Consider the following 16,077-nt stretch of genomic DNA (forward strand, 5'->3'; position numbering starts at 1 on the left):
CTGGAAATAGTGGATGCATTGGTGGTCATCTTCCGGTATTCTACAGACTCTGGAACTATCCCTGCAGATTGGAGGGTTGCTCACATCACTCCGATATTCAAAAAGGGAAGTAGAGAGAAAGCAGGGAATTGTAGACCAGTAAGCCGGACATCAGTAATGAGGAAAATGCTTGAATCCATTATGTCATAGCTGTCATAGAATTTACAGTGCAGAAGGAGGCCATTCGGCCCATCGAGTCTGGCCCAGCTCTTGGAAAGAGCACCCCACCCAAGGTCAACACCTCCACCCTATCCCCATAACCCAGTAACCCCACCTAACACTAAGGGCAATTTTGGACACCAAGGGCAATTTATCATGGCCAATCCACCTAACCTGCACATCTTTGGACTGTGGGAGGAAACCGGAGCACCCAGAGGAAATCCACGCGCACACAGGGAGGATGTGCAGACAGTGACCCAAACCGGAATCGAACCTGGGACCCTGGAGCTATGAAGCAATTGTGCTATCCACAATGTTACCGTGCTGCCCTATCAAGGACTTTAGAGCGGAATATTTAGAGAGCAGTGGCAGGATCAGTCAGAGTCAGCAAGGATTTACGAAGGGAAAATCATGCTTGACAAATCTGTTGGAATTCTTTGAAGATGTAACCAGTACAGTTGACAAGGGGGAGCCAGTCGATGTGGTATATTTGGACTTTCAGAAGGCATTTGACAAAGTCCCACACAAGAGATTATTATGCAAAATTAAAGCGCATGGGATTGGGGGAAATGTATCGAGGTGGATAGAAAACTGGTTGGCAGAGAGGAAACAAAGAATAGGGATTAATGGGTCCTTTTCAAATTGGCAGGCAGTAACTAGTGGGGTACCGCAAGGATCGGTGCTGGGACCTCAGTTATTCACAATACATATTAATGATATGGATGAGGGAACAAAATGTAACATCTCAAAGTTTGCGGATGATACCAAGTTAGGTGAGGGTGAATTGTGACGAGGGTGCAAGGATCCTACAGCATGGTCTGGACAGGTTGGCGAGAGGGCAAATCAATGGCAGATGCAGTATAATTTGGATAAGTGTGAGGTTATTCACTTTGGAAGCAAAAACAGGAAGGCAGATTACTACCTGAATGGTTGTAAATTGGGAGAGGGGTCTGAATCTCATAGCTCTGCCATGTCATCTCTAGCAGCTCAGAGAGAACCTTGTCCAGAGGCTCGGCATCTGGCTGGGGTCCAGATGAGCCCTAGCATCCAGCAGACCTCCAACTGCTGTCTACCTTCCATGGGGCTGGTTTAGCACAGCGGGCTGAACAGCTGGTTTGTAATGCAGAACAAGGCCAGCAGCACGGTTCAATTCCCGTACCGGCCTCCCCAAACAGGCACCGGAATGTGGCGACAAGGGGCTTTGCACAGTAACTTCACTGAAGCCTACTTGTGACAATAAGCAACTTTTGTTATTATTATTAGCTTGGAAGACCCTGCCTCCACCTGATATGCATCAGCAGCTCTGTGGTGCTCACCAGATTATGCCCAAAACTCTGTCTGTTAATCCCGCCCACCGAGGTGCGTTTCTCTGCGATAATGGAGGGTACAGGTGATAGCTGTGACCAATCGGCAGTGTTCTCACAGCTCTCCCCCGAGGTGGTCTCTTGGACAGCGACCCCGGATGGTCTGGCCTCATCAGCTGGACAATGGACATGGGTTCAGTGAAAGGGAAGTGTAATCATCTGGGTCATCAGCTCACTTGAAGCAGGTCATCTGGATAAGGTGCAGTGGATCCTCATTTCTCTGGCACAGGCCAACCTCATAGTCAGTCACTGCTCACTCCTTGGGCAACCCCGCGATCTCCAGGGCCCTGCCTTCATCTGGGGTGAAGACTCACAGCTCTGGCATACCGCACCCCACCCCCCCCCAATCTCACTTTCCCTCTTATTATGGGCTATCTTCTCATGCAAGGACAAAAAAAGAGAACATTGTGAGCCACATGCCTGATGGGTCAGGGGTCTAAAGCAGGTGGCATGTGTGGACACTATCCCTAGACATTAAGGGGATGTGATGGGGAGTGGCAGGGGGTTCTGAAGAACAATTTTAGAGGTTAGATGTGGGAGGTTGCGAGGTATCAGCCAGAGGATTTTAGGGGAGGGGCGGTGTGGTTGGGAATTGAAGTGCGGCAGACATGACCGATACCAGGAGGCGAGAGGTGGTAACGTCACCTTCTTCCTACATTGGACAGCAGTCTTCCTCGTCATGCTGCTGGCTACCATTGCAACCCAGGCGGCACATCACTGTGCTATGGAGTCTCCTATCCCCATCGGGGGTACAGGGTACCCAGCCTCTCCTTCACGGCATCCAGAATACTGGCCAGAAATTGACAAGCCGCTATCTGCACTGACGTCCTCTTGGCTTGACTGAGAGTGAGTGCTGAGGGAGTGCTTTAATGAAGGTCCTCCTGGTTAGCTGTGGGCAACTGAGCATCAAGTGATGAATCAGACGCCTGGGGACTCGGGCATGGTGAGTTTCACGTGGGGCATAGTTTCTGTACTAAGTGTGGGTGAGGTGCGATCTGGATCACGCCCATACATCCAGAGGAAATCGCCCCGCAATTCCAGTCCAAAATTAGACTTGGGTCATTTTTCAGGTGAATTGCTCCCCTACTGTTTTGTTTTGAAGGAAATCCAATTTTGTTCAGCATTTCCCCCCCCCCCCCACCGCCCCATTTCCATTTCCATTTTCCTCTGGCCTTTAGCAAGTTGCAAATGCCTAGGTTCAAAAATGCACACTCCCCCTCGCCAAGGTCATTTCCCCATTTTAAATTGGGGATGAAAACTGCCTCCTCCCACACACCATTTTTAATCTGATGCGGCAGAATGTTGGAAACCAATTAAAAGTACTCCAGTTTTGACAGTTTGTGAAGAAAACAGAAAGCCTGCTGAGGATTCTCAAAAATAAAGTGTAAAATACTTTCACACTTTCAAATGTTACTATGAAGTGCTGTTTTGTCATGTAGGCATGCTTTTAGTGCAATGATTGATCTTGGAGACCTGATCTTTAAAGGCAAGTTGACCCTTACATTGGCCAGTCTTGTGTATTTATTCACATGCATTATTGATTGATATTTGTCACATGTACCGAAGTAGTGAAAAGTATTTTTCTGCGGCCAAGGGAACGTACACAGTAGACAGAAGAATAGTAGACAAAAGCATTACAATGCTTTTCTAATGAAGGAAGTACCATAATACAATGGAAAATGTTTCAATTTGTCCTGTCAGCCTGCACAGTCACCTTTTCAACTGTGAATTAAATGGCGCAGGCTAATTAAAAAAAAAAAAAAAAAAAATTGTTTTTGATATTTGAAACAAAATTATAACCACCTGCCCTTGCATCGATTGACAGTAGCTCAGCTTTGAAACGGAAATGCAAACTGTGTGTTCTTTTGCTCCCAAAGCACAATCTATTGTTTGAACAGGTATGTTCGTTATCAATGCGCAGTTGAGTTTCAAATGCTCATGGATTTAAGAACATCAAGTGTTCCGTTTATCTGAGGATGAAAGGCAGCTTAATGAAGTTGTAATAACAGGTTGTCCCTTTGATGTGATTTCTGGCTTGTTGGCACAAATATTGCGAGTACTTTTTCACATTGCAGAACACAATATTTTTTTCTCAAAATCAATGATATGAGAGCTTTTATTAGATGGTGAAATGTATTCTCTTCTCCTCTTCCTTCCCCCCCCCCCCCCCCCCCCTGGACGTAATGTAAAATATTTTCCATTGACAATACATGGAATCTCAGGGCTACATGCAGTGCATACAGGGTGAGGGGCTATGGAGGATACATGGGGGCATAAAGGTGGAATGAAGGTAGATGGGGTTGTGAGATTTAGGGGCCTTTAAGCAATGTTGGGAGTTGGGATAGTGTGTTGATGAACCAAGATGGGCCTTTTAACTGCTAATCTCTGTAACTACTACTTGTGGCTTGCAAGTTGCACACTGTGAACCTGGCCACAGTGTAAAAAGATAAAAATATCACGTGATGGGTTGGGCCAAACCCAGAGGAAGATTCGGCCCACATTTCTTGGTGCTGACAACGGCCTGGGACAGCGTTGGCCATGATGTTACAGGCTCTGAAATGGTATTTGTGCATGTGCAAGAAATACTCCCCCTGGGATCCTGGCCCAAATAAACGCAGCCATGTAGGAAAGGCAAAATAGTGTAGATGCTGGAAAGCGAAGCTAAACAGAAAATGTGAGCAATTCACAGGTCAGGCAGTAGCTGTGGACAGAAACAGTTGAGATCTCAGGTCTGTGGCTTATTGTCAGAACTGGAAAATGCTTTCTCTGTAACACTTTTAAGCAAGCAGAACCGAGGAAGTGAAAGAACAAAAAGTGCAGGCAGGAGTGATTCAATAACAAGCAATGAAAGTGCAAGGCAACATTAGCTTTGTAACAGAGAAAAAGATTGGTCAAGGAGTTGTAAAAGGTAATCGCAGAGTCATTTCCAGAACCTGCTGAACGAGAGAACAGTGGCTATGAACCGATGTCTAGCCCAGAAAGCTTTTAAGGTGCTGAATTGAAATATTAGCTGCCATTCCGAACTTCATTGGAAGTTAGTTGAGGATAAAAAGGCAGAGTGGGCAAATTACAATGACAGGTGTCATGAAGCTCGGGATCATGCTGAAGACTAAACGAAGGTGTTCAAGATGATTACCCAATCGGTGTTTAGTCTCCCCGATGTAGAACACTGCATGATGAACAATAAATGTGGTGTATTAAATTAAAAGAGAAGTAAAATTGCTGTAAAGCTTTCCGGACTGACGTTCAACAATTTTGGCTTGTAACCACTGCTTTTTTTTTTTTTTATAAACTGGAGAAGACACACAAGTAATGATTTTGCTGTTTCATTTATACCGCCTCTAGATCCATATTTTATTTCTTGTTCTAATAATCCCCTCCTCCCTTGCACCTTCATCCCTCGTAACTGAGTCACATTATCAGACCTTCCCTTCCACACAGTTTGTCATTTCTGTTCTGAAAAAGCTTAAGATATGCAAAGTTAACTGATTTTTTAAATCCACAGATGCTTTCTGACTTGCTGAATATTTCCAGCATTTTGTTTATCATTTGGAATTACAGGAGTAAGACATTTTGTTAAAATTCATCTTGCATGAATCAGGACAATCACAAGTATACCAGTTAACTGGAGAACTTGTGCATTCTCCAGGTTAACGCTTCTACCAGAGTATACAAGTTGTTGTTTACCTGTCCTGATGAGTGTAAGATGAAAAGCTTTGACTAAATGTCTTTTTTCAGCATTTTATTTATGTGTGTATGAACTGGTTAGAGAGAAAAAAGTATTATAGTTGCAAAGTTAGCAACTTTATTTAAAAGCTGCTCTATTTGCATCAGCAACATTGAGATTACATTTTCAAGCTGCCAAATCACGAAGGGCACCATTAAAATAACATTACATGCCAAACTTCTTCATAGTGTGAACCATGAGTAATAATCCAATCTTTTGTATGCAGCATTTTTTTTGTCTTCTAGGATTGGCATATAAAATTTAGCTGGACTTTGATCGTCACTCAATAAGTGCCAAAATGAACTTTACCAAAGTTAATAAATAAAACTATCTTCACTGACTTAGCAAGCAAATGCGTTGGAGGAGTTTCCCAGTCCAATAGGTTAAATTGTCACGGACAGTTACATAAAAATAGTTGTAAAGGCTAATGCTGGTCCTTTATCTGGGAGAATTAGACATAATAATAGTAATAATCTTTATTAGTGTCGCAAGTAGGCTTACAAAAACACTGCAATTAAGTTACTGTGAAAATTCCCTAGTCATCACACTCCAGCGCCTGTTCGGGTGCACAGAGGGAGAATTCAGAATGTCAAATCACCTAACAAGCACGTCTTTCTGGACTTGTGGGAGGAAACCGGAGCACCCGGAGGAAACCCACGCAGACACGAGGAGAATGTGCAGACTCCACGCAGACAATGATTCAAGCCTGGGATTCGATCCCGGACCCTCTACAAGAGGATAATGGTCATGCGATAGCTTTACAAAACTCTAGTTAGACCCACTTTAGGAAGCATATATTTGCCTTGGAGGGGTTGCCATGTAAATTTACTAGAATGATTCAGTGGCTCAAAAAGGTTGCAATACAAGCAGTGAATACACATTGTAATGTATTGAAAACTGCACTGCCAATTTTGTTCACTTGAGGCTACCATACATAAATATACCAGCAGAGGGGGTCTAGAAGAAACAAAAAAGGAATCCATGTTTTAACAGCATGTGCGGTTCAGATTCTGAATGCTTCTTACTGAAAATCTTATTGTTTCTTCCCAAGAACTTCACAACAACGTATTCCCAGGAAATTGAGGGTAAAAGAGTGACACTATTTCTAATGGGTTGGACTCTAGTACTGGGGTGCATACTAAAAAAATTAGAGGCAGATCTTTCAGGAGTAAAGTTAGAATCACAACTGTATGTAGAAGTTGGAACACTTCCTGAAAATGGCAGTTGGGTCAGTTGTTAATTTTAACTCGGATAGTTATCCAAAGGTATTAATGGATTTGGAGCAAAGTGGCAAATGTAGATGGAGTTAGACCACAGAATTATAAAATTGTTACAACACAGGAGGCCATTCAGCCCATCATGTCTGCAATCAGTCTCCGAACAAGTAATTCACTTAGATGCCACTCTTTTGCCTTCTCCCCACACCCCTGCACATTCTTCCTTTTCATGTAACAGTGTAATTCCATGTTGAATTCTTCAATTGAACCTGCTTCCAATACACTCTCAGGCAGTGCATTCCAGACCTTAACAACCTGCTGACTGAAAATGTTCTCTCTCATTTTGCTTTTTTTCCTTCGCCAATTATTTTGAACCTATGCTCTTGTCCTCTTGATCCTTTCGCAAGTGGGGACAGCTTCTTCCCATGTTCTCTGTCCAGACCCCTCATGCTTCTGAATTTCTGTCATCAAATCTCTTCTCAGTTTTATTTTGTCCACAGGAAACAGTCCTAACATCTCCAATCGATGTAACTGCAGTTCCTCAACCCTAGAACCATTGTGAATCTTTACTGCACCCTCTCGAATGCCTTTACATCCTTCGGAAAGCATGGTGCCCAGAACCGAACGCAATACTCCAGCTGAGGCCAAGCTAGTGTTTTATACAAATTCAAAATAACCTCCTCATTCAATAAAGCCTGGGATGCCACATGTTTTATTACCCTCTTTCCCAACCTGTCCTGCCACCTTCAATGATTTATACACATATACATCTAGGTCCTTCCGCTCCTGCACCCCTTTTAGAGTTTCTCCCTTTATTTTATATTGTCACTCCATGTTCTTCCTACCAAAATAAATCACTTCACACTTTTCCACATTGAACTTCATCTGCCACTTATCTGCCCATTCCACCAAATTGTCTCTGTCCTTTAGAAGTTCTATACTATTCTCTTCACAGTTCACAATACTTCCAAGTTCAATATCATACGCAAATATGGAAAAACAAGGGACACTTAATCCGCATGAACTCCACTACAAACGTACCTCTGGCCCGAAAAACGTCCATTGACCATTACTCTGGCTGAGTGACAGAAAACAAGTTCATATCAACGTTGCTAACTATCCTTTTTATTCCATGAGCTATAACTTAGCTCACAGGTTTGTTTTGCGGTATTGTTTCAAATGCCTTTCGGACATCTTTGTATATTACATCCACAGCATTGCCCTCACCAACCTTCCATGTTACCTCTTCAAATAGTTAAGCAAGTTAAACATGATATTTCCTTAGGAAATCCACACTGGCTCTCCTAATTAATCCACATTTGTCCATGTGACCATACATTTTGACCCTGATTATTGTTTCTAGAAGTTACCACAGAAATTACATTGACTAGCCTACACATATCAGCTATGTTCTCACTGAGGGGCAGAAAAGGTTTGAAAGGTTAAATGGCTACTCCTGTTCCAGTTCAAATGTGAATAGAGTAATCGGAGTAGACTAGAGTAATCGGAGTAGAATAGAGTAATCAGAGTAGACCACTTTACAGAACTGACAGGTGGAATTTTTTATTTTTATTTTTTTTAAATGGCAAAGGTGTCAGGGTCTGATGGAAAACCGTGGCCAGGATTCTCCGACCCCGCGCCGGGTCGGAGAATACCCAGGGGGCATACGAGAATCACGCACCGACGCCAGCTTACTGATTCTCCCCCGCCGATTCTTGGGCGTCCGCGGGATTCCTGCCCTGCCGGTCGGGGGGACGGGTTGAAAGTGACCCCTCCCTGGCGATTCCCCGGGTCCTGACGGGCCGAGTGGCCACCGGGTTCAGCCGGGTCCCGCCGGCGTGGGTTACTCAGGACCTACGTGGCGGGACCTGGAAGGTGCGTCTGCAGGGGCCACCCTGAAGGGGGAGGGGGGATCCAACCCCAGGGACAGGGGCCCTCACGGTGGGCCATCAGGGCCTACCGATTGGCGGGCGGGCTGGTTCCGTGGGGGCCTATGTTCCTCCGTGCCAGGCCCCTGTAGGGCTCCGCCATATTGCCCGGGAGCCGGCGCGGAGAAGGGAACCCCTGCGCACACACCGAAATACGGCAGCCGTTGCGCGCAGGTGTGGAAAAGCGCCGGCTGGAGATGCGGGGACCACTCCGGCGCTGACCTTGACCACTAGGAAGGGGAGTATTCCTCATTAATCAGGGACCGTTGACGCCGGTGTGGTTCGCGCCCCTTTTCTCGCGGACGTGGGGACATGGCCCCATTATTGGAGAATCCCACACCGTGTGTTTCTCTTCAGAAACAGTTGAGTTTTCAGACCATATTTACTGGCACAGTGCACAAAAAAATTGGGGGTGGGGGGGGGGGGGGGGGGCCTGAGAATAGCAGGGGTGCCGGAGAATCGCCATTTTGGGTGTCTCGGGCGATCCTCCGGCCTGCGGCACTTGACGGGGCCGTTCCCGCCTCTTGGGAGAATCGCGGGAGGGCGTCGGACCGGCATCGTGGGAAATTTTGCCGGCCCAGGCGATTCTCCCAACCGGCGCAGGAGTGGAGAATCTCACCCCTTAAACAGAGATCTCACCAGCACAAATCCTGTTATGGCCCTCATCGTGAGAATTAGCGGCCATAACTAGGTTTACGCCCGCAGCGAATGGGTCTGCTCCGAGGTGTTGGAAGCAGTGGGGGGGGGGGGGGGGGGGGGGGGGGGGAGAACAAAGTCATGTGAATCCTTTTAATGAAGGTTTCTTTGTTGCGATATCTGGAATCTCAATTGGAGTGAGAACTGCAAACTTCGCACATTTCCGTTTTCAACTCTTTGCCCAATGCTTTCAAACAATATGCTGGACTCGTAAAATCTTCCTTGCAAATATAAAATAAAACTGTTTATGTGTAAAAAAAATACACAAAACAAAAATAAACAAGCAATACTGTATTTTTTTTTTTTTTTAAAAAGACTCTAAATACAAGCAATTTAAAAAATACAAGAATAAGTAACTGCAAGATAATCCAACATAATCTTAATCCAAGAAACAAAAGTAGGTTCCTGCATCCTGGTAATGTTTACCGCTTTATTGACTACTTTACCCATATTATGTGCAACAAAAGTTACTAAAACAAAGTTACAAAAACCCAAGCCAGATAACCCAATATACACTTACCCATTTAACAGCATATTGTGTAGATCAATCATTTCTGCAAAAGCATTAACATTATCGTTTGCTACAGCGCAGATGTCATGCTTCTGGTAACAGGCCTCCTGCAGTTCAGAAAGGATCTCCTGCATTGCAGGACATCTTTGAATACTGCAGCTGAATCTGGATTTAATCCCAAAAGCATTACACTTCAGGAAATCTTTGATAAATTGCTTTCCCTGGAAGGGGACAGAAAAATAGATAAAAACAAGGACACCAGATCATAAACATCAAAAGAAACGAATGCATTTTTCACTGTTTCATGAAAGTCACCGCTTTGTAAGTGGGAGTTCCTGCTGGGTTGTGCGGTCTCTTCAGGGCAGTTCACCCAAGATCAGCTAACCCAGCACAAAAGGGGAACTTCAGGTGCAAATTGCATTTCTGCAATTTTTGCACAAGTTTAGAAAAGGTGCCGGAAGCTGGTCTTGTCCACAAAGTGACCACGCCCCATATTGAATTAACCACCATTACAAATTTGCTTCTTAATTAGGCAGAATTGTTTTGAACATAAGAAGTAGGAGCAAGAGTAAGCCACATGACCCATTGAGTCTGCTCCACATTCAATACAATCATGGCTATCTTGGGCTTCAACTCCATTTTTACACATGCTCTCCATATCCTTTAATTCTCGGAGGGAATTCTTTTGGTACAAGGACATCAATAGGCACCTTTGAAAAATTAAGAAATTGACTATCGTACATCATTCTGATAAGTAAATGATTCTATAGTTATCAGTTCAATTTTAGTTATTCAGAAATAAGGCTACTCCCAGTCAGTTAACCAAAAAACTTTTATTTTAAAGCACCTTTCATGTAGCGAAACATCCCAAGGTGCTTCACAAGAGCATTAGAAAACAAAGTATGACACTGCGGAAATAGGTCAGGTGACGGAAAAGCAGGTAACTATTCTTTCATGGGCTATGGCATTGCTAGCAAGGTCCCCGAATAGGCGCCAGAATGTGGTGACTAGGGGGCTTTTCACAGTAACTTTATTGAAGTCTACTTGTAACAATAAGCGATTATTATTATTATTATTTGTTGCCCATTTCCAATTGCCTTGGGACTGAGTGGCTTGCGAGGCCACGAGGGCAGTTAAGTCAACCAAATTGCTGTGGGTCTGCAGTCACATGGCAAGGATGGTCGATTCCCTTCCCTAGAGAGCATTAGTGAACCAGGTGGGATTTTAAGACAATGGCTTAATGGTCACCATGACTGAGACAAGCTTTTAATTCCAGATTTATTAATCAAATTAAGTTCCCCCAGCAGCTATGGTGGGACTTGAACCCTTGTCCCCAGAGCATTAGTCTAGACCTCTGGATAGCTAATCCAGTGACATTATCACGATGCCATCGTCTCCCTTGTAGAGGGTTGTGGGGCTGGAGGATGTTGAGATAGGGAGAGGAAAGGCCACGGAAAGTTTTGTAAAAAAAGGAAAATGCAATGTAGATCCGCGAGCACAACACGTCATCAGGGAATGTGACTTGTTGTGAATGAAGATACGGGCAGCACAGTCTTGGATGACCTCAAGTTTACAGATGATAGAATATGGGACGCCAGCCTCGGGTTTGTAGGGATAATCAAATCCAGAGGGAATAAAGGCATGATCGAGGGTTTCAGCCCTGAGCTGAGACAGCAAAGTTAGGAAGTGTTAGCGGTGAAAATAGTCTTAATAAAGGTGAAAATAGTCTTAATAATGGAACAAACAGGAGGACAGAATATCATCTCAGGATCAATGTGACCAAGATTGCAAACAGACTGGCTCAATCAGTCTAACATCATCTGTGGAGAGAGAAACAGGTTAAAGTTGACTTTAATGTGGCTCTTCTTCAGAACCAAAAGTGTCAGCCTGGACTCAAAACGTTAACCCGTTTCTCTCTCCACAGATGCTGCCAGGCCTGCTGAGCTTTTCCAGCACATCCCGTTTTCATTTGAGAACTCCAGCATCCACAGTATTTTGCGAGGGGATGGAGCCGTTAGATAGGACCTGCATTTGGAGCGGGGACTAACAACAATAGCTTCCCAGGTTTCCCAATATTTAATTGGAGGAAATGTCTGTGGTTTTATTACTGGATGTCAGATAAGCAGCGCAGCCTGATCATTTAGCAGCAGGTGCGGAAGTCGAGGAGGGTAGCGGCGAGGTAGAGCTGGGTGTTGTCAACATACTTGTGAAAAGGAATGCTGCATTTTCTCAGATGATGTCACTGAAGCGCAGCATGTAGATGAGAAATAGAATGGGGGGGGGGGGCCAAGGATAGACGCCTGGTAGAAACCAAAGGTGTCTGCGTGGGTTTCATAGAATCATAGAAGTTTACAGCATGGAAACAGGCCCTTCGGCCCAACCAGTCCATGCCGCCCAGTTTTTACCATTAAGCTAGTCCCAGTTGCCCGCACTTGGCCCATAACCCTCTATACCCATCTTACCCATGTAACTATCTAAATGCTTTTTGCTTGCCTCCTTCTGTATGTTCTATATGGTCTATGTAACAGTGTGGGAGCAGGAAGAGAAGCCATTCTCTGACGACAATGAGTTAGACAAGAACAAACCAGATGACAACAGTCTCATGCAGCTGGCTGACAGTGCAGAGGCCTTGAATGAGACACCAATTCAAAATGCTTAGTTTGTGAGACCCATTTTCAGCTGCATTAATAATTGCAAACAGGCTATTTTATTGAATCTTGTTTAAATGAGAATTCTAAAACACTGTCTGATTGCACTGATTCATGAAGGTTTTTAATGGTGTTGATTTACAAGTGCATTTGAGCAGGACCTGGAGGAGTGAAAATTCTTGAAAATCCAAACAATTTATCAAAATAAAAAACCTTGTGATATATTTAATGAGACAACATGCACACAAAAAAAACACTTGACCCATTTAAAAATAATTACATTCCTCCTAAGAAGAACAAATCTTTATTTTTTGTGGGCCAGGTGTCATGCTAAATGGAGAAAGAAGGGGAAACGGTAAAGTGTATTTTGATTTGTAATGTAGGAGAGGAAGAAAATTAATACAGGGCGACGTGCTCACACCCATGATTCTCCTGGCAGCAAATTGTGGATTTCAGCCAAGTCACCACAGATGACCAGACCCTCCAGCTCTAATCACTTTCCCATCTGGAGGCCAGGAAAGAATTTGAAAGAAGACACCAAAGATGTTCCTACAACTCATGCTAGGTTCCTCTGCCAATGTTGCCATGGGCTGGGGTTGGGTGAAAAGACAGGAAATGCAAAAATCTCCTTGAAGATCACCCCACTGCTTCAATGACATATCAGAGTTCATTCAGCAGATGGTCTCCCAGCTCTCCTGTACTTTAGACTAAGTCTTCCTTCACAGTCAAACTTGCGTTCACCCAGCTACCCAGCTCCCAGTAAGAAGCCACTCATCATTACAAGAATTATAGAATGGTTGCAGGCCTGAAGGAGGCCATTTAGCCCATTGTCTCTGTGCTGGCTCTCTGCAAGATGAACTCATCTAGACCCATAACACCAACATGTAGAAAAGCAGATGCTAGAAATCAGAAATAAAGAAAACACAAAGTGTGAGAAATACTCAGCTGGTCCGGCAACATCTGTGGAGAGAGAAACAGAGTTAATGTTTTCATAAGAACCATTTCTACATTTATCATAGTAGAAAGGTGCCAAAGTATTTCATAGAGCAATGACAAAATTTCATACTGAGCCACACTAGGAGGTATTTTTCGAAGGAGTGTCTTAAAGATGGAGGGCAAAATGGTTTAGGATGAGGATTTGTGTTTTGGGGCCAGGCAACTGATGGCACAGTCACCAATGGTGGAGTGCTTAAAACGAATGGGGGAAGGTGGAGATTTGGGGTGAAGCAAAACCATGCAGTGATTTGAAAACATGAGAATATCAAAATGCTGGTGTTGCTGGACTGGGAGGAAATGTAGGATCAGAGGCAACAGAGTTGGATTTTGTTTACATTAGGATTCAGACAGCAGTGTTTTGGATGAGCTCAAGTTGATATTGGTTAGGTTGGACGATAGAGGCTAGCCAAGAGAGCATTGCAATCATCAATTCTAGAGGAAACAAACGCATGAAATATGGCTTCAGCAGCAGATAATCCAAGGTAGCAGTGGAGTTGGGCAATATTATGGAGATAAAAGTAGGCGGTCTTGGTGATGGAGGTGGTCTGATATGAAGGTTGCAAACTGTCTGGTTTAGCCTCATACAGCAGCCAAGGAGAGGAATGTAATTGGTCTCCAAGGCAGGAATCAAAGACCATTGCTTTGGTCTTCCTAATCTTTCGTTCAAAGCAATTCCTATTCATCCAGTACTGGATGCCAGACTAGCAGTGACAAATCCTTTCATGCCTAATTTACCCTACCCAAAGGCACAGTTCACGTGTCAAAACATTCACTTCGTTTCCACCCTTCGGACTTAAAATTGATGGCATTGGTCTCCTCTTTCCCACCTCAAATATTTGCTTACTCACTGTCCGTCTTTGCTCCATGTAAAGATGTTCTAATGCGTACTTTGGAAATAGAAGATATTAAGATTTAAAGAAATGATAAAAACCTGGTAACGGGATACACAAAAACCTAGAATTAACCCAACCATACAGCCTTGATTGCAAATCTAAACAATCTGTATGAAATGATTTGGTCAAAGGGACTGAGCATATTGTAGCCATATTTGCTGATTTTCAAAGATAGGTGGGAGAACAGATTTGAAGAGGTCACAATCGAGTCTACAAAAGGGACATAAGCTAAGTGAGTGGGAAAAAAATTGGAAGGTGGGAGTAAAATGTGGAAAAATGTCTACTTTGTTGGGAGGCAGTGGTGTAGTGGTATTGTCACTGGACTAGTAATCCAGAGACCCAGAGTAATGCTCTGAGGACGCTTGTTCGAATCCCGCCAATGGTGAAATTTGAATTCAACAAAAATCTGAAATTAAAGTCTAATGGTGACCATGAAACCATTGTCGATTGTCATTAAAACCCATCTGGTTCAGGGAAGGAAAACTGCCATCCTTACCCGGTCCAGCCTACATGTGACTCCAGACCCACAGCAATGTGGTTGACACTTAACTGCTCCCTCAAGGGCAATCAGAGATGGCAATAAATACTGGCCCCGCCAGCAACGCCCACATCCCATGAACAAATATATTAATAGAAAAGCAGAATATTACTTAAATGAAGACATACCGCAGAATACTGTGGTACAGCAGGATCTGCGTGTCCTCATATGAATCACAAAAAGTCTGCATGCAGGTACAGCAAGTAATTGGGAAGGCACATGGTTGTTATTACAAGGGGATGGAGTATGGAATTCCTGTTACAGCAGAGCAGGCTTGAGGGGTTGAATAGTCCATACTGGTAGCATAGACGGGCAGCACGGTAGCATAGTGATTAGCACAGTTGCTTCACAGCTCCAGGGTCCCAGGTTCGATTCCTGGCTTGGGTCACTGTCTGTGTGGAGTCTGCATCGCCAGGGGCTCCGGTTTCCCCCCACAGTCCAAAGATGTGCGGGTTAGGTGGGTTGGCCATGCTAAATTGCCCTTGGTGTCCAAAAAGGTTAAGTGGGGTTGCTGGGATAGGATGGAGGTGTGGGCTTTGGTGGGGTGCTCTTTCCAAGGGCTGGTGCAGACTCGATGGGCCGAATGGCCTCCTTCGGCACGGTGGATTCTATGATTTGCTCCTATTTCCTATGCTCTTCACTATACAGGGCATTGCTGAGACCACATCTGGAGTAGTGTGTACAGTTTGTGGTCTCCTTATTTAACAAAGAACATACTTGCATTGGAGCCAGTTCAGAGAAGGTTCACTAGGCCGATTCCGGGAATGAACGGGTTGGCTGATGAGGAATCGTTGAGCAGGTTGGGCCCAAACTCACTTGGGGGTCCAGAAGAATGAGAGAGAGGTGGCACGGTGGCACAATGGTTAGCACTGCTGCCTCACAGCACCAACGACCCAGGTTCAATTCTGGCCTTGAGTGATTGTCAGTGTGGAGTTTTCACGTTCTCCCTGTGTTTGCGTGAGTTTCCTCCGTGCTCTGGTTTACTCCCACAATCCAAAGATGTTAAGGTTAGGTGCTAAGATTGCTCCTTAGTGTCCAAAGATGTGCAGGTTAGTTGGGGCCATGGGGGTAGGACGGGTGAATGGGTCTAGGTAAGCTCCTCATTTGGAGGGTCGGTGCAGGCTCGATGGGTCAAATGGCCTCCTTCTGCACTGTAGGAATTCTATGGATCTTATTGATACAAGATTCTGAGGGAGGCTTGATGGGAAATATCCTCTCAGCATCTATCCTATCATGGGGGGGGGGGAAAACGTAGAACTCGGGGTCACAGTTCCGAAATGAAGAGATGAGACGGAATTTGTTTTTTCTCAGAGGGAATTTTTGGAATTCCCTTCCCCAGGGAGTATATGAGGCTGGATCAC

General features: G+C 44.5%; 1 protein-coding gene across 1 annotated transcript in view; it reads right to left on the minus strand.

Annotated features, from left to right (window-relative positions):
• The window catches only part of LOC140408756 (stanniocalcin-like), a 42,513-nt gene that overhangs the window by 13,296 nt on the left and 13,140 nt on the right, over positions 1 to 16,077 (minus strand). The window contains exon 3 of the mRNA XM_072496395.1: positions 9,651 to 9,862. Coding sequence (XP_072352496.1) covers positions 9,651 to 9,862 — 212 coding nt within the window. The remainder of the gene's footprint in view (positions 1 to 9,650; positions 9,863 to 16,077) is intronic.

This window comes from Scyliorhinus torazame, chromosome 3, assembly GCF_047496885.1.
Source record: "Scyliorhinus torazame isolate Kashiwa2021f chromosome 3, sScyTor2.1, whole genome shotgun sequence".
In the NCBI taxonomy this organism is placed as follows: Eukaryota; Metazoa; Chordata; class Chondrichthyes; order Carcharhiniformes; family Scyliorhinidae; genus Scyliorhinus; species Scyliorhinus torazame.